The sequence below is a fragment of the Manis javanica genome, chromosome 6 (assembly GCF_040802235.1).
Source record: "Manis javanica isolate MJ-LG chromosome 6, MJ_LKY, whole genome shotgun sequence".
NCBI classification, from domain to species: domain Eukaryota; kingdom Metazoa; phylum Chordata; class Mammalia; order Pholidota; family Manidae; genus Manis; species Manis javanica.
Genome location: NC_133161.1, coordinates 67,897,495 through 67,916,969, shown reverse-complemented (window position 1 = coordinate 67,916,969; position 19,475 = coordinate 67,897,495). Strand labels below are relative to the sequence as shown.

The following is a 19,475-nucleotide window of genomic DNA, read 5'->3' as shown; positions in this document are numbered from 1 at the left end:
CAAAAATAATGTCAGAAGGTTTCAGATAAGAGTTGATGGGCTTCAAAGGGCTTGACTCTCAAAGGTAGCACAGTATATAATTCCCAGAAAGGAACATATTTCAAGCATTTTCTAAGTATAAAAATGAGAATTGTGGATTTTAATGTCAGGAAAGAGCTCCACAATCAAAGCAAATGTGCTCCTTTAGCAGCAAAGTGCACACACACATACAAAGTAAAGTGTAGGAGAGGGAGGCAGACCCTGTGCACAAAATTTGCATGGACTCATGGAGATTTCCATTATAAATTTAATTTAATTTGCTAAGCAACAGAGACATTGTATTAGCCAATCTTAGCTACTAATCCATAGTTTCATATCCATACCCACTTAGAATTTGTAAACAGATATTGTCTTTTCATCTTCTAATCATTTTTTAAAAAGTAAATGGAAGTGTAAACCCCAGCTAAGCTAAGATAGTGCTACTATCTTGGGAGGTGGAAGGAGATTGTCTTTTGCTTTTCATTTTTGTTTTTTGTGTGTTTGTTTCTCATTTATGAGTGTAGACCTGTTAATATGTAGAATTGTAGCATCTCAGGATTCTGAACCAATTGCCCATTTAATGCCTGAATTCTCTCGAAGAATTCCATCTTCCCCTGCTAAATCTTCATCTTGCCTTGCTTGAACATCCCTCATGTTCCTTTTCCAGGGCAAACCATCCCATCTCTGGCCAGTGCTGGAGAATTTCCCAGTATGCTTGCAGCGGAATGGCATTCCACCCTAAAGGACTGCTCATCAGGAACAGAGGCAGGGTCCCCTCAGAATGTCAAGGGGAGCAAGGCCAGGAGCAGGGCAGCTGGCTGTGCACTGCTGTGGGAATGGGAACAAGCACAGAGTACAGTACTGCCTGACTTCTCCCAGCACCTTCCTCAGGTGTCTAACCATCTTTGTCCTCACCTGGCTTCCTTTAACATCATTTTATCAATTACACCACAGCGCCAACCTGTTGCTATGAAAATTGTTGAAAAGACATCACTTTGGGGGAAGTACTGAGGGAAAGGAAAGTTCTGCCTATCCCCCTGCCACCTCCCAAGCCACACTTCTGATCACGTTCTCTACCTGTTTCATGGCATTTTCTTTAATATGCTTGGTCAAACTGTGAGGACTTCCTAACGTGCAGAACTAGATTGCACTGGATTTTCCCCACTGTAAACTAAAAGCTGCTGAGACAGGCTTAACACAAACCTCCTGCCTTTAGAACATTACAATACACTGTCTCCTTTGGAAAGAGGACATTTGACCCAAGTTGTATAAAACATCACAAATTCAGACAATATGGAGAAAGAAGGCCAGTTCTTAAATCAGATATGACTTACTAGAGGAGACCTTGATAAGTAAATGAATTTATTTGGAAAAGTAAACACCCTCCAAATTATCTATCCTTTGTACAAATAGGAGTTTTCACATATCGGGTCATCTGATATGATATCTGATGATTTGGGACATTGTTACAGAAGTGAAAATATATTAACACCAATTGTTTGTGAGTAACCGGAACTAGTCATCAAACATCAGAGGCCTGATGAAGAGCTAAGGTTTTGTTGTTTGTTTATTATAGTTCATAAATGGCCATTTATGTAGTGCCTGAGAGAATTAAAAACGACTGACTCCCAATACTATTCATGTAGTTAGCAAGTACTATTTTTCATTGACAGTGTAAAGGGAAATCAGCTTAATAATTTCACAGCTAGTTAGCTTGTTCTTTTGTTCTAGAGTAATATCAAAATGAATGGGAATGTGACCCTTTGAGCTTCTCAGACCTATATTATTTCAAAACCAAATTAAAGATATCTCCATCAAAACCCTTACGGACTTTTAATGTTGCCCCTATCATGGATGCTTATCCTAAGGGGCCCAACACTGTTGAATATTGCCTCTCAGTGGAATGGATTCAGGCCATAGCTGTATTACATTATTGCTCTCAACCTCAAACTCCTGTAAATCAAGGAAGGATGTGTATGAGCAAATAAATAATATCTTGTTATTCTACATAATATCTACTGAAAACTTTTAATGATCATAGATATGACTAGTTCATATCAATAATGCCTGGGTGCATAATTCTAGGACAGCAGAGAGCTGCAAAATATGATACTTGGGAAGAATTAAAGTGCAGAAATAGGGCAAGGCTTTTCATTTTTAACTACGGAGTATAATTTGCCATGGCATAGTTTTAAAAAGGCCAATGGATTGTTGCTGCCTAGTCCACCCATCTCAAGGTAAGAAAGATGATGTCTTGTTGGCAATGCAACATCAGTTAAAACAAAGTTTGGCATAAATGCCCATGCCTATGCTTGAATTCTTGTACCCCTAAAGCATGCTTACTTGGAGCCTGAATTCTCTTCTCTTCCTCTGGCTGTGAGCCTGAGGGGCCAAGATCCATTCCACTAGTTCATCTAGTTCAGTTACCACCTGTGTTCCAACAGTGAAGTCAGACCAAGAGGAAAGGAAGCTCGCTAGGCTGCTCAGATCATATCCACTCAAGCCACTTTATTTATTATTCCACTAGGGAATGCTCTGCCCTTGAAGGCTGATCCGATGAGGGCGGGCTCGTGGGCAGCAGGTATGCCATGAACAACAAACCCATATTCTTAACATATGTTTAATTTAAGTAACTTTCCTCCTTGAAAATACCTCTTGATTTTAAATCCACATCCTGATTTGCCCACTCTTGTTACCATTTTCTGCTGCCTGTTCTGAATTAATCCTTTGAGGTGGTCATTCCCCGGAAAGAAGAAAGGAAAATGAGAAGAGAGATGCAAAGATGGGAATGTGAATGAAAGAGAATGGGAGAGAGCAGAGGGACGGGGGTCATTAAGGAGAGTCTGTTTTCAAGAGCTAAGTTTTCTTTGAGCTGAGTGAGACGGGAGAGGCAGAGGAAGAAGAGAAATATAAGAAAAAGGCCCTCAAAAGGTTATCCATTCACATCCCTTCTGAAGAATGGAAATCATTTTTTGCAATAGAGTTCAATTTACAAAGATTATTTTGATTCTCTGTCGTACTTCATCTCAAAGAATTGATATAATCTAAAAAGTAGTTAAAATTATTAAAATAGTTTCCATAGTAGAAAATTAAATGATTTTATGAACTGTCAAAGTCAGTGTTTAAACTGAAATCATTTGAATTGTATTTTATATAGTGATCATGTCACTGGGATGTCTAAACATTCTTTGTAAAACTAATAATCCCTTATTCTGATTTTTCATCAACAGAAAACTGACTAAAGGTTAGAAATATTAGCCACCAATTGCTGTTATTTGTAAAATCTACAGAGAAGACTGGTTTTCTTGAAGAATTCTGAGTTAAAATATATTTTCGCCTTGGAACTATTAACCCTTTCAGAGACTTTTTACATTTTTCTTAGGCTTACTTTTCACTCAGAGGATCATGAAATTGCTTCAGATACTTGATTTAGAATATATTTAGAAGTGAAAGAGCATTCTTTTTTTATGCTAGTAAATGTTACAGCAAAATATCTTATTGTTTGATGTCATCAAATTCATTTTCCCTATTTTTATCTATGTATTATTAATCCATCTTTCTACCAAATCGAGGTTTTCTTAGGCCACACCAGCATGGTTAAATGAGGTCTCTTTAACAGTATAAACTGTATTCCTATGGTTCACATACCATCCTCAGTTTAAGATTTCTGGGCTCTTCAACTTCTCCCAAATTTTTTCTGGGAGCTCCTGGAGGAGGCTGCAAGTATGTTTACAAAGAAGGTTCCAAGTACCACCTATGATGCTCAAGGCAGCTTGCTGGAACTCCAGCAACCAAGCCTCACCCCCTTTCCCTGTGCTCCGACCCCATCAGACACTTCAGAGCTGGCCCTCACTTACCCCTAGACTGAGCTTCACACCCACGTGCTGGTTTCCATTGCTGCAGCACCATTACTGCTGATCATGCTCCAGACCCCGGAACAACCCAGTAACTTCTAGAACTGAAACCAGTCAGGTCATGGCATGTTCCATGAAGAAGACAGAGTGACTCCCTCCCCTAATGGTGTGTTCTCTTTGCCAAAGAAGCCTTCATAAGGCAAACTGGTACTCCATTGTCCCCAAAGTTGATAAAACATAGTCTTTCTATTTTTCCAAGAGCACCCTAATGCAAATAGAGTTCTGGAAGACCTATCCCACTCGTCTGCCTACTCATGACTGTCCAAACTGTGAATACTGCTTAGGTTTGAACCTGACCACTACTAATTTTGCATTAAGTTTGAAATGTGGTGCAGCACAAGGGCAGGCTGCATTTTTTTACAGAACAATTCAACAGGTATTTGTTGTCCTGGGCATGCTAGATGCTGAGGCCACAGTGATAAACATGGTCTGTATCCTGCATATGAGGAATTTATCCCTCTTCCCTTAGGTCATAAGCAAGAGTGAGTGATCTGTGGTAGATTGCAAGCTACAAAACTGAAACAATTAGTGCATACTTTCCCCAGAACACCCCCACTGTGGTGTCATTTGATTTAAGATTTAGTGTGAAAAGTTGAAAGTGGAGTGGAGATAGGGAGGGTTAGGTTCGCTTGTGGAAAGGACCTCTGGAAGAACAAGCTAGCTTGTGGTAGAAGGGAGGCGACCTCACATGAAGAATACCTACCTCCTACCTCAAGATCCTGCAGATGGTTTGGGGATGGCTGGTGAACCACAGGTATTCCTAAGGCTGGCCCCTGTTAGACAGGGAAAACTGGAAGCCTTGCTTTTCCTCCTCCTTACTGTGGAATGAAACCAGTAAAGTCGGTTGCTATTAGACAAGTGAGCAGTGCTGTTCATTTGGGAGGGAATGTTCCTGCAGAGGGAGTGACCCATAGAGGCCACTAAAGGGCTTTTTGGGGACAGGAGGAGAGCACAGTCAGAAAATAGTTCAAGCAATGCAAGAATCAGGGGCAACCCTGTTAATATCATTAAGTTAAATCTACCTAAATCGAAAGCATAAGGAAGCCTAACCTTTGCATATGTATTTTGTCATTCCACACACAAAAAAAATGTAGTTCAAACTCTGGCACAAAGACTGTCTATACAGTCTGAATGCTATAGGAGAAAAATACCTAAGAAAAGTTTGTATTGCCAGATGCTTGGCATCATGTAGTCAAAGCATTTTGAATGTGTTTTAAAATAGTCTTCCAGATGTGTGACAACTTTTAGCTAGCTATAGCCCTTGTCTACATTTGGGAAGGAGGCAGAGTGAAAAACTGAGCTAATGATTCAAATTATATAAGAAAATGAAACTTATTGCCTTCCTGGTCTGATTGCTTTGGAAAAAAGGAGTTTGTTTATAATTTCATTTTATTTTTTGGCTCTCAACTAAATTTTTCAGCTTTGCATTTGACATGGCAAATAGAGACACAGAACTTTCCACAGTACCTTGTATTTGCTATATGAAGGACATTATTGTCACCATGTTATGACATTTTCTGACTCCAGAAGCAGTTATTTAGAACTTCCACTTAATTTTGTGTTTATTTGTCCTGCTTCTTGATATTAAGCATTATTAATTTCACATATGTCAATTTGCCCATTTTCTTTACATTTTTAGAATATGGGACTAAATAAGGGGAAAAAAACCTCAATAGTAGAGAACTGTTTACCTTTGAACTAGGTTTTCCATAGGAATTGACTCTTCACTGAGAGCTATGTGCTGTGTTTAACCCACTCTATGAGGTTTGTATGTGTAGACAGTAAGTGCTTGATACTTGATGACCTACTTGAACTACAGGAAAAATCACTCAGGAGAATTTACACCTTGTGAGTCTTACACAGTTATTTCCTCTAGACCTCAGAGATAGACCCTGTTTGTACTTAAGATAATCAGTAGGTAAATCTGTGGACTTTGTCATTGATTAATATGGTGTCATTGTCAGATTTAAAAGAAGAGAATGCCTGGGAAACCAAATTCTGAAGTTCTCTCTGTCCATGAAGTTATCAAATCTTACCTCATCTGACAGTATACTTAAGTACAGTGTATAAAGAATTTCCAATTGATCCCAATTACTCTTTATCACCTGTTGTATGTGATACATTGATAAAATTGGCATTGGGCAAATGTAATAAGGTGTCATCCCTAATGCTACAATTAAAGATAAGACAGGGCTCCTGTAATTATTTTGACTCAAGAATTGGTAGAAATTTGCCCAAGTGACAGATTAATAGTCATAAAAAGTCAATTTTTTCAAAACAATTAAAAAACTTCATAAGGGAAATAAGTAAGTGTCCGTTACTGAAGTTCCTGTAGTTTGCCTTCAAAAATCATTCTGAAACTTCACCTGCATTGCTGGGAGGAGGGTTGGGTGGCAGTTGGAGATAGCTTATTATCTTATATTTTTAAGGCTATGAGGACAAATTTGAAAAAATTTTGACAGAGGTGTATGGATCTTGATTGATATGATGGTTGTTAGCATCCCTAGTGGGACAGTAGTTTGGTGACTGTGACTTAGATTTGAAGGACTTATTTTGGAGGGAGAAGGCACATGATTGAAAGGTTGTTAATAATGGCAGAGCTTGGGCTCTCACTGGTAGGATTCCAATGTGTTCTATGCATCTTTATTCCCTCTTCACCCCCTCTTTTTTGTTAGTTGATCTGTTTGAAAGGTAATTGGAGAAAGGAGTTCAGTATGAGATAGGATGCAAGAGAAGTAGAAATAGTAGTAAAGAGGAGTTTTAAATCTCTATTCTGGCTCTTTCTTTGCCTTTATGTGACAGTGAGCAATCCAATGTACTTGGGTAGGAAAATCTGTCACAACAGATTATATTCTGTCTACCAGGTGAAACAGAGTAGAATAGAACCAGAGTGCATTTTTTTTAAAGCCGAACAGGGTCAGGTGACCATGAGCTTGAATGAGCATGAAGTGTCTGGGAAGGATCGGAAATGTCCTCTATACTTGCAACCATGACTTTGGCTAATGAGGAGCCATGGAAATTATGTAACCTTATAAAGACTTCAAAATGTTTAGCTTACCATTTTCTCTAACTATTTACGATATCATCAACTATGTTTTGAAAACATATTTGTTTTCAAATATGTGGGCAGAATAACAGCCACCCAAAAATGTCCTCCTCCTGATCTATCTACAGATATCAGTCATCCATGAATATGTTACCTCTATAGGCAAGGGGGACTTTTCAGATGAAATTAAATTAAGGATCTTGAGAAGGGGATATTATCCTGGATTTTTCTTGGTGGTCCTGGTGTAATCACAAGGGCCTTTATAAGTGAGAGAGGGAGGTACCAAGAGTCAAACTCAGAAGGAAATACGATGATGGAAGCAGAACAAAGTGGTGTGACATGAGCAAGACTGGGCCAGCTATTGCTGCTTCGAAGAGGGAAGGGGGCCAGGAGCCAAGGAACGCTGGCCACCTCTACAAGCTGGAAGGAAGGCAAGGAAATCAATTCTCCCTAGGGCCTCCAGAAAGCAATGAAGTCCTGCCCACCCCTGGATTTTAGTCCTTCTCACCTCCAGCTCTGTAAGACAGTAAGTTTATATTGTTTTAAGCCATTCAGTGGGTGATAATTTGTTCAGCAGCTATAGGAAATGGAGACAATACCTACCAGTTCTCAGAAACTGTCTTAGGCACAAAGCACGACACAGAGAAAAGGGAAGCTCATCCCTTGCCCTTGTTATTTGCCCATGAGGAAATAAAGCCTGATCAAATCAGAATGATTTTCACACAGAAAATCAGTCTTGATCACTAGCCCATGAATCTTTTACATAAAAATATCTGTATCCTACTAATACGAAAAAAAATATTCCTATCCTGGCCCCTCCTACTTAAATTTTGTGTGTTACCCCAACGCCTGTTGTCCTCCTCTGACCAGTCCAGGAAACGACTTAGTACTAATTACTCTTATTTATGAAAGGTCATCTATAAAAGAGCAGTTTTGCATTTACATTATGAAGAGCTGAAACTACCTAAAGCCACTAAATGAAAAGAAGATGGCCTTTTCTCTAAAGTGGCGGTTCTTAATCTAGATGAAGAAACTATGTCCTAAAGGAGTTCAGTCACATAACACAGACACAGCTGGAGTAATGGGCTGTGCTAGAACTGAACGAGTCTCCTGACCCCCTTTTCAGTCTCTGCCCATTTTCCCTACAGACACTTGGGTGCCTGGATCCAGCTGCTTTTTCAGAATCTGAAATAGGAATCAAGTCCATTTTGCTGACCTACTTCCCAGCATACCCTGTGTATCACAAAAGAAAATTAACCTGTAAAGAAACCCCTTGGAAACTAAAGGAGCCGTGTTACCTCTCCTGCTATATTATTTGGCTGGTCTCACTGTTGGTGTCATTTTCCAGAGTGGGGCTTGATTTAATAGAGACAGCCTACAACTGTGGATCTAATCAAGTGGGGCTCGGAGCGCATAGCTTTCAGTGTGGGGGAGCGCTAAACCACATGTTCAAGTTTTGGAGTGGTCTGACAGGAGTAAGGCCAAAAGTATTCAAAAGAAGCTAGAAAATCAGGCTTAGAGATATTGTTTTTCAGGTCTGTTATAGTCACTTGGTGAAGTATGGCAAACAATTCATTATAATTGATCACACTGATACTCTTAGATTGGATGAAGCCCAAACACAACTGCCTTAGATGCATATTAAATTACCTCGTACTTAAAAGGAGGGTGGTCTCACCAGAGCAGGATGGAGTTCATTAGCAGGCTGAGAAGGTTTTCTTAACTCTTCATTATCTGGTTTCTTATTTTTCCTGGTTCCTCCAGATCATGGGACACCTTTCCTTTTTCAGCTCTTGGAAAAGCACTGTGAATCTCAGGAGTCACCAGTTCCAAAGATAAAATATGCATCCTCACAAGTCCACAAACAAAATCCATGTTATACTGTGAAAACTGCTCAACTGCTCCTATTCTTTATATATAATCATTTCATTTTCATTTTTGGGGAAAAGAAAAAAAAATGTTATCCCTATTATTTTTATTTAATATGTGCCAAAGCGAAATATTCTGCTCCATTACGATAATTGACTGACAAGTATATTGGATGTACTCTAACATGTATGCTTGGGAATTATGATCATACTTTTGTTAACTGACCACCACTATTGCACCCATATTATTCAGTGAAGGACATGGTTCAAACAGGATTCAATTGACAGAGAGCTTCAGTATGCCTTCAGATTATTTTTCCAGACCTGGAAACTACAAACTCCATGGAAATGGTCTTGAATTTGTGCATTCTAAGTCTTATGAGATAGAGTTTCCCCCATGGGGGACAAAAAGAACAGAGAAAAATCCTTGAAGTACTGTAAATTTAATTATTTAATCCCAAAGGAACTGTTATTCCTACATTTTTGTTTGTCTCTGAGTTTATTATTTTGTCTTTCTTTTAAAAACTAGCTCAGGTTGAACACTGGGGAATTTGATACCCATTTATCTGTTGGTCTTCCAAGTGTACATCGATGTGATGTTAAGAGGGGATTTATCCCAGTTTAAAAATGAACCACCAGGACAATTTCTATCCCTTTCCGTATGCTAGTCACTCTCAGTCTTTGGGTTTCTTGTTAAACATCAAAGAATGTTTAGTGGAAAGAGCCTTGGTGCAGAAATTGGGGGTGGGGGGGGTGAGATTTGGGATTGGGTGACAATCACAAAAATCAGTTTACTCTTGTCTCTTGCATGGATCTTTTAGCAAGCACTTAAACCCAGTTTTTTCCAGTCCTTTTCAGGACTTCAAAGTCACAGTTTATCAATAGAACCACCAAGCTAGACACAAGCCTAAGAGGTCATCTGGTTCATCTCCATGCCTTAGGCATAAGCATATCTAAGTAATTCCAGGCAGATAAAGACACAAAGATTGCATCTGTCTTTGTGCCACACGACTTCTCCTCAGCTTCTTGGCTGTAGGACATCTCTTCCCACTTGCTTCCTTGAGATCTGTAGTCATCATACAATTTTAATGTGCAAAAGGACCTATTGCTAAATTCTTTTCTTGCTGAATTTAGAAGAATGCTAATTTTTCCATGCAGTGTCACAGCTGGCAAAACCACCACAGTAACTCAAAATAAAAAGTGAAGAGCCTATATATAGTAGAACACTTTAGGTTGTTGTTTTTTCTTTTTCTTTTTCTTTCTATTTTTTTCTGGTCTCCCTATAATTTCTGGTTCAAGTGGCTCCGTAATGATCTAATATGGGAAATTCCAGGACTTTTGGGTGGATTCTCCAGAGTAAATTCATCAGCAGGGGCTGATATGTTGAATGACATATGGAGACTGCATTTTCTTCTCCATTTTGGACCTCCCTCAAGCACAAAACCTGAAACCTAGAACTTCAGAAATTGCCCACAAAGCAAGACACAAACCTGTCGTGCAGTTGTTATTAGACATCCTTGCAAATATAACAGTTCTGAATCTGATTAGCCTATTATTTTACTTATACAAAAGAATACTTGATACTTAAATCTGATTGGGTTCTATAGCTGAAATGGTTCTATACCATTATTACCTTTTTTACATAGACAAGGAAGCCACTGGCCCTCCCTTACAAGGCTCATTCTATCAAATGGCAGGAGGAGGCAGGGGATGGGGGAAGGACCCATACTTCTGAATGCTGTGTTTGCCCCCTTTGCTAGTACTTTTTTAATAAAAAATAAATTTAATTTGTGATTCCACTTCAAATAAGATGGTTTGATGGTAAAAGTGGAGCGGTCCCAGCCCTGGATTAGAGAAGTCGTGTGGCTGAATCCCTCAGCATCACTTTCATGTGGTCGGGTGAGCCATTCTCGGAAACCCCAAGCATTTTTGAAGATACTAAACTGGAGACATTCACAATTCTTTCCCCCTTTTTGCTATTAATCCTTCATGTTTTAACAAGCACTGAACTTAATGCTGCCTACACTGTTTCCTGTCAAATTGGGACTCCTTTTCTTCTCTCTTGAATAAAGTAATCTGTGCTCTCTAGTTCATACTCACTTAAAGAGGTGGATGTCAACACATGCCACATCCAAATATCAACTTCCTTTTTTTTTAGTTAAGCAGGATTTAGACATTTCATTTGAAGAAAGCTGATGCTTATTAACATATATGAAACAATCCATATAATCATCTCTTCCCTTTTTTGTTGTTGTTCTTTTTTTAAAGCAAAAGTTTGCTTTCAGCTTGCACAATAATCTGGACTCCATATTTCCTAAAAAAGAAACTCTAAGTAGTTGTAAATTATTAGAAGTCTATACTGACAAAGCTTCTTTGACCTGAGCATGTTTCAGTGGGCACTACTGTCAGGTAAGATGGCATAGTCCCACCTTGCTTTATCTATAGCATAGTTTTGGAGTAAACATATTTATGAAATTTGAATGTGTGTGTATGTGATAATGCCTAATTCCATCTCCCAATGAGCCTCTTATTTAAAAACTGCGTATCATTTCACCAAGTGACCTCAAACTCTTGGGGGTTTTGTGGGGGGGGGGGTCAAAATGTTGTATAACACATAAAAAGATCTTTTTTAAAGCAAACATTTGCTTTAAAAAGTTTGTAAGGGGAACAGGTTTTCCTTTTACAAACAAGGAAGTAGAAGTTTCCCAGGTTTGCAACGTAACACCTGGCATATCTAGTCTGCACCTGGCACCAGGGAGGTTTCCAATGGGCTGTGCGGTTGATAGTCTAAAGCAATTACTTTCTAGGAATAGCTTTGCATTTCCAAGAGCTTGTTACCAGTATTCTTTACCTTGTGGGGAGCTTTTTGCTGGAATAAACCAAAAAACTTGACCTTTGGTATGGGTCTTGCATTTTAAGGCTCAGTAGAGACTCTAACCGAGGATAGAATACGCCTCAAAATTTTCACTGGTGGTTGTTTTTGAACTTTTTCCTAAACACAGGTCATACTTTACTTTAATTTCCAAAGTGTAAACATTTTCCCCAAGGTGATTCCATCTCTTCATGAACGTCTTATTTAGAAAATGTAATTGTATCATTTTGTATTCCTTAAGTTCCGAAGATTATCCAGGTCCTGTGTCTGTGTCTCTCTGTAGGAAGTGTCTTTTATTTGATAAGGAACCCCGGGGCACTCTTTTCTTTTCAAAATAAGAACAATTTACATAATCATTTGGGGAAATAAACACTCATTTAAGAACTTGTAGCGAGATGGCATTTTTAGTTTGGCTGCATAGTGAGGAGCTGAGATCCATGCATTTTCCCCCAGAGCAGTGACGGTAAATGCAGAGCTTGGCTGTGGTGACTCCGTTGGTCTCCAGCTGCGGGCTGTTCAGTAGACTCCTGTGAAATGATTTATCGGTTCAATCAGTTCTCAGCAGGAACTATCCACCTCACGGTAAATATCACCACGATTGGTACTAATTAGCTCTGTTGTCCCCTGTCGCAACTGGTAGACTAGGAGCTGAGTCAGGTGTTCGATCTTTACCCTGGCGACGGAAGTCCAGCAGGAGGAGTGTTGGAGACTCAATGCCAAGACCGCTGTAGCAGGCAGGCAGGGGGCCCCAAAGCCCTGTCTGCCGTGTGGAGGTGCGTGATGTTCAGTCTCAGATTGTCAGCCCATGGCAGGAAGTCAGAAGTGTGGTGTTCAGCATGGGGGGATTGTGTATCTAAAAGAAGACAAGGAGCCTGCATTCACCTGATGCAGGTTCCACAGTATATTGGCTTCCAAATCAGCCAGGCTGAAGTTCAAATCTGGGCTTTGTCACTTACTTACTATTCATTTGATCTTAAGTCAGTGGCTTCATTTGCCTGAGCCTGGGTTTCCTAATCTGAAAAAATGGAGGCAAAATTACCCACCTAATACTACAGATAGAGCAACGTCTGACATGTTTGGCACTTAATAGGAGCTCAAAATTTTTGGAATGCCCCCCAGAAGCAAATAACCATGTAACCTGGTGTGGTAATATTGTTCATTAACCCGCCTAATGACACACAGGAAACCCTCAGGTGTTCAGCGTGGAGAAGTTGTGGAAGGGAGTTGGGACCTCAACCTTGACTATCCTTGTCATTGATTTTTTGTAAAAGCCAAGTCATCTAGGAGGGGAAAAGACACAAGGAGAGATGTAAAACTGGCAAATAAAATTAAAGGAAATTAGGCAGTGACACTCTAGCAGAGAAATATTGTATTATATGTATCTCAGGCAGGTTGTGAAAATGGCACGTGACCCCTTGAATATCCAGGCCTTGCCTACATGGATGCAAAAGGAAATTCATTTTGCAGTGACTTTGGGCCATACTCTATTAATTCATTGTTTTAGAGGCAGGTTGTCCAAATTTCTCAAGCATGAAGCACAGGGGTGCTTATTAAATGTACAGACCCCCAGGCCTCTTTGAAACTGATTCCGTAGTTCCAAGCTGGGACCCAGGAATCTGTGTTTTTAATAAACTCTCTAAGTGCTTCTCATGTTCATATAAGTTTGAGAATCATTGATTTAAAACAGTACTTTTCACATGACTGCTCTTGGGAATTTTCTGTGGAATTTTTAAGAATACTGATGCCTGGGTCCTGTCCTCGAAAATTCTAATTCATTTGGCATGAGATGTGGCTTGGAAATCACTAATGGGGTGATAACTTCCTGTAGATGGTCACCCTTCTGAGAGTTTAAAATAATGACATGTGTGCCCTGGAATAGAAAATTAGGCAAATTTAGGAAAAAAGACCCTTTCCCTTCATCTCAATTAAAGTGCCCTACTCATGACTCATGTCTTGGCTTTACCACCTTCACACCTTCTACACTGTGATGCCTGATGCAACCTGACTGCCTGTAACAGCAGTTTCGGCAGCAGTGTTCTCCAATGACACATGTCCCCATTCACAAAAGAAATATCCTTGTGGGTTTCTTAGGTACTTGCAGAAATATATACTAGCTCAGGAGTAGCCAGAAGCATCTGATCTGTCTGCCTCACAGCGCTCTGACAGTTAAGCATTTGCTTTTGGGCAAATAAAATGTCAGCCACTGTTAAACAGCATATGGCAACAATATGGCCTCTCCTTCCCTGAGACCAAGCTCTCCCCAGAAGAGATGGCACTTGAAATAAGAGATGCTTTTGAATGTGGGACCCTATCCGTCCCACCCAGCATGATGGCTGGGGAGTGGGCAGACTGGACTTGGACACCCAGACCAAATGTGAACAGAGGGGGCAGGCTACCCAGCCAGCAATGATCAGAGGCCGTCTGCCCTGGGCATATGGGTCTGTGGTTAAGGGGAAGTGCTCTCCCTAAACTGGCCTGGATTAGCTCTATAAAACAGAAACAGTCCCACAACCACTTAAAGAGGGGCTGGGACCAACTGGAACTCAATGCAGGCTGTGCAGTGAGTGGAGGGAGGCAAGGAGCTCCCACCCCCCTTGTCTCTGCGCGATTGCCTAGGTGAACGAGGAAAAGTAAACTGCCTGGTCCCCAAATAGATGATGAGGATGTGAAACTCTTGTTTAGTGGGGCAGCTCATGTGCAGGGGACGCGATATGGATGAGGAGGAGGGCTGCCTTTGCAGGGATGGCCAGTACCCAGGCAGTCTGCTCAAGATTAAAAAATAAAGTCAGGAGCCACTGGGCTACTGTGTCTGCTGAGGACACCAGCAAATGTCAACAGAGATGGCCTGATCCTCACGATATAGTCTCAAAACCTTGCTTGTCCTGATTTGGGGGAACTGCAGTAAGCAATCAAAATGTGATGCTTGTCCTGTAAGAAATGAGGTGGTTCCTTGTGTAATACTGTTTCTGTGTTACTTGGATTAGAATATAGTCAGTCAGTCAGACTCACCAGCTTCACTGTCAGCATGCCACATCAGTGAAATCACTGGCCTTCTAAGAACAGTTCAGCAGTAGGGCCAGGGAAGCTTACTTTGATTAGACAGTTAACGCTGTTCCAAAATTCTCAACGTTATCATTATTTTTCCACTTGTGTAAACTACTTGATTTGAATGTTTAAAGGTTATCTATTACTTCTCAAAGTAATTCTAAGGCTCTCATATTTTAAAGAGTAAAATAAAATAAGTAAAAAAGGTAAAACTACAAAAATGTCTACAGAGATACATATTCTTACAGAGCCAAGAATGACAAGGCAGGGAAGCTTCTCATTTCCAATTAATTTTGTTTGCCTTGATTGTTATCAATCATATAACTTAATAATGTTTTATTATGAAACTGAATAAATGAAGTAATACAAAAATGTAAATGCCTAGGAAAGTGAGGATAGTTTTAAAAGTAGTATTATTAATACTGTTTTTCATAGAATATGTCTCCAGAAGACATTAAAATGAGAACAACAAAAACCACATATTTTAGTAGCATCAATTTTCCTGGAATGTTTTTTTTACTCTTTACCAAATAGATAACTGAGAAGATGATGCCATCCTTTCCTCTTTATGCTGACAGTCAGTGAATTCCCTGACCACTGGTAACAACGACCAGATCAGTAGCTGTATGAACAGCAGGAGGTGGCAGGGTTTTTCCAGGACACTTTACTCGTAGGGGGTGGCTGCAAACTGTGAATTAGATGAGAAGCTTTCTCTGTCAAGGCTGTAGTTGGGGAACTGTTCCCATGTGACTAAAGGAACCTTTAGTGAAAAACAAAAAATGCAATCATCCAAGTGTTTGCCACTATTATATCAACATCAGGGTGCTTAAAAACATCTCAAGAAATGACTAACTTCCTAAGTTTACATCTAGGTACCTGAGATTATGCTGTTTTACTGTTTCCACTTGAATGCCAGTATGTCAAATGTGGCACACCCTGGTGATCTGTTTTGAAACTTTATATATGTTCTGTTATGCATTGGGTATATATTATAATTAATGTATTGAGCTTAAAACAATAAGTGAAATTGATGAATCACATTACTACTCCTCTGTGTCAAGTTTTCCAAATGTAAAATAAAAATAAGTATTCTACCCTTTCTCCTCATGGATATATTATAAAGATGGGTTTGCCACAAAACAAAGTAGACTCTGGTGGCAGAACTCTGGTGCTCCAAGATATTATTGCCCTTTTCTAGCATTAATTGGACTTCTTATCAAGTATAAATTGGAATTCTGAATTTGAGATGCATTTTGTAACATTTAAAACTTTTTGAAATGGTTTAGCTAGTATTTAGTGGGCACTGTGTGTTTGACCAATGCATGAATGAAAAAGTAGAAATTAGATAAAGTTCCCCCTCACCTCATAGTGTTGGATTGTAGTTGATTGCCAACTATGTTTTTCTGTTTTGTTGAAGTACCTCCACTATTTACTTCTCCCTCGTCTCTTAACAAACTGTGCAAAGTTGGAAGCGGTATTTGCTGGGGTTTAGCTGAAACACGGAAGCAATCAAGTGGTTGAATTCTGGATTTTTCAAATTTAATGGCATTCATTTATCCATACTGATTGGAGTTTTGGTAAATTCAATTGTTGGTATCACCTGGATAATTTTAAGTCTTTCTGAAGCTTTAAAGAAAATGTTTCCAACACAGCTCAAGCAACATAAGAATTTCATCAATTGAAAGCTAAGAATCATTTCTGTGGGATGTGTAAAACAAGAAGCTGACCAGCATTATTTTCTTTTTCTTTACTTCAGTGTCATTATTGAGAGTTATTCTTGAACTTTATGAAAACCAGATTGGGGCCCAAGCATGTTCTCCATCGAATCATGTTCAGGGAATTGGAACTGAAAATCATTCAAACTAGGAAAACATGACATTGAAAAATATTTTACATTCTTTATTCTACCTCAAAGTAGACTATCCTGAGACTGTTCCTGCCTAGGGAGCCTTAGGCTGATAGATGTGACTTTTTAAAAATGAACATTTAGCCTCCCAGTCAGAAAGAGGTCATCATTTTTTTTCAATCACTTCTTTACTTGGTTGGCTTATCAGTTACAACCTTTGATCATCTTACTTTTTTGCTCAGAAAGCTGGGATTTTTCACTATTGCCCACAGAAAAAACTCCAGGCGGTGCCTGGCATTCAGGGCCCCCCTCCTGTCTAGCCCAGGTGGTCTCTCCAGTCTATACTTCCTACTGCTTGCCTCTTCCATGCAAATTTCTTCCTAGCCAAACTGGGCCATGGGCTGCTCACCGACTTCTGTTTTGGTGCCTCCAGTTTTTTCTTCCCATTACCCCATCTCTCAGGGATGCCTGTTTTTTTCCTCTCCATTTGCTGAATGTTCCATGTTTACTTCAAGGGGCAATGCATTTCCTTTCATGAGTTCTTTCTAACCATCCCACCCTTTCTACTCCTCTCTCTTTTCCCTTCTCCAAGCTAAACCAGATCTTCCCAGCCACCCCCATAGCACATGTAGACACATACATACATGAGCCCCATTCCAGGCTGCTACTGTGTGTGCGAGTTGTGCCCTGCACAAGGATATCAAACCCAGGGGCCAAGTGAAGACAAGAATCTATCTTACTTTCCATTTGCCAAGACATGTACCTGTCCACATGACTATGTCCATGCAGCGGCACCTTATCTGTTTCATACAAAGGCACAGAAGAGCGAGTTTGGGCTAGCTGAAGCCTTGTTCATGTGCACGCAAGCTTTTTATGTCCTTAGGGGGGCACAAGTTTGTTGGGGGCAATGACAGCTTTTGTATTCCCATGACGCCTGGCACAATAGCTTTCTTACATATAAGATTGTTCATTGAATTTAATTGAAGGGATGAATGTATTTATTAAAAACATTTACTTCTGTGTATAAATGCAAGCATGGGAAGCACTGTAGGAATCAAAATGGACTTCTTAGCAGATGTGGGATAGCCAGCTTGTCTAACTTTAAGTATATCATGGTTCTGTCTCAGCCAAGTCATTGCCTATAAAATGCAGTGCCCGGTAGTCTTTGGTGGAATTTCAGAAACCACATTTGTGATGCTGTGACAGGCCATGGCAGAGTTGGGCTGAAATCCATTTCTGACTGTTCGTTAAAATAGGCAAAGAATAACATTTAAGAACTGTTTGAAGTGGGCAGGATAAAGGTCAGAAGAATGCCCTTGGGAGGTGGGGGAATATGGGGAGGAACCAGTTGGATCAGTCTGAGGCCGGTGTACTTCCTAGAAGTCTACATAAGCCAAAAACAAGAAACAAAACAGCACCCCATGTCAGGGTGCTTGAAACCTTGCCAACACTATACACAGTATAACTGGATGTGGCCATGCCCCCAAGGCAAAGAACTGCTTTGTAAAGACTTTAGTGGAGAATTAATATTATTTCTGATGCAATTCTGTTGATAAATGGGAAATGTCCACAAACCAAGCTTTACAAACCACAGAACAATGATGTACGTAGGATAGGTTTTCTGCCTATTTGATGACATGGCCAGGGCTTCAAAGTTCAAGTTTCAAGGGCTACCGTTTGCCAGCCTCTCAACGGAAAGTTTGTGTCTTGTGTACAAAATTTCCCATGACCTATGCCCTGACCAATTGCTTGATGTTTTCCAGGATGTGTTGAGTTTATCTGATTAACTCTTTTCCCTTCAGGGAGAAAGAAGCCTCCCCCAGCCGTTTCACAGTACACCTTTCTCTCCCTTCTGCTCTCAGTCCTCTGTGATGTCCGTCTGCTTTGCTCGTTTCCATCCCAACTTGGTGGTAGGTGGGACTTACTCGGGCCAGATCGTCCTGTGGGATAACCGCAGTCACCGAAGGACACCCGTGCAGCGGACACCACTGTCAGCTGCTGCACACACAGTAAGTCAAGCTCTTGTCACATCCCTGCCAGCCATCCAAGACCTGAAAGGGGATAACTGACAGAAGTACAAATGTTGTCGCCGACTGCAGGTCAGAAGAATCTAGTTTATAGTGGTTGCATCCTGATGAATTGAAATCACACTGAGTGAAAGTCAGTAAAGGAAGCCCTGGGTTTAGAGAAATCTCTTCACAACCCACCAGTTTTAGCACACATCCAGCATCTGTTTGGCCCCAAAGGCTATTGGTAAGGAGAGCTTAACACTAAAAAAGGACACAAGGAGAAACTTTGGGATTTGTGAAATTTTTTTCCTAAAGAAACCTTTCACCTCTACATTTAAAGTGGAAACTCCTATTTTCAAACAGACCCTAGAGTGTAAGCATTTCATGTCTACGGATGGTATATAGGACTTTTGCCAACAGGCCTTTTCCATTTGTGATCTGAGGGAGGGCTATGACTTTAAATTCTGGAATGCCTGGTCTCAACAGTGAAGTCTACAGTGACAATATAATCCCTAGGGTTAAAAGTCAACATCTCAAAACCATTATCCATAATTTAGCAGAAGAGATTCAGTATAGTGTTCATAAGACAACTACTCTATCATTTCCTTTAAGAGAATGACAGGTGTGTTTAGCAATTGTTAGGAGGAATGAGAAGACAGCCATGTCTCCATCAATCCTTGCTACCTTGACATTCAGGGTAACTGCTGTTCTTTGTCTGAAATGCCCAAATTATGCCCGAGGATACAACTCTACTCTTGTTTCAGTTTCCTTAATATGCTTGCCTCCCTTGTTTAATATGCAGGCCTCAAAACCAACCTAGCTTAAAAAAGGACTGCCTGCTGCTTTAGCTAAGATCA

The 19,475-nt window shown here is 40.1% G+C and overlaps 1 protein-coding gene across 8 annotated transcripts in view; it reads left to right on the top strand.

The window, feature by feature from the left end:
- Nucleotides 1-19,475, top strand: part of DYNC1I1 (dynein cytoplasmic 1 intermediate chain 1) — a 291,719-nt gene that overhangs the window by 207,634 nt on the left and 64,610 nt on the right. For 7 of the 8 annotated variants that reach the window (XM_073238805.1, XM_037019889.2, XM_037019888.2 and 4 more), the window contains one exon: nt 18,472-18,618. The exons of the other annotated variant lie outside the window; for it this stretch is intronic. In XM_073238805.1, coding sequence (XP_073094906.1) covers nt 18,472-18,618 — 147 coding nt within the window. The remainder of the gene's footprint in view (nt 1-18,471; nt 18,619-19,475) is intronic. 8 annotated transcript variants of the gene reach the window in all.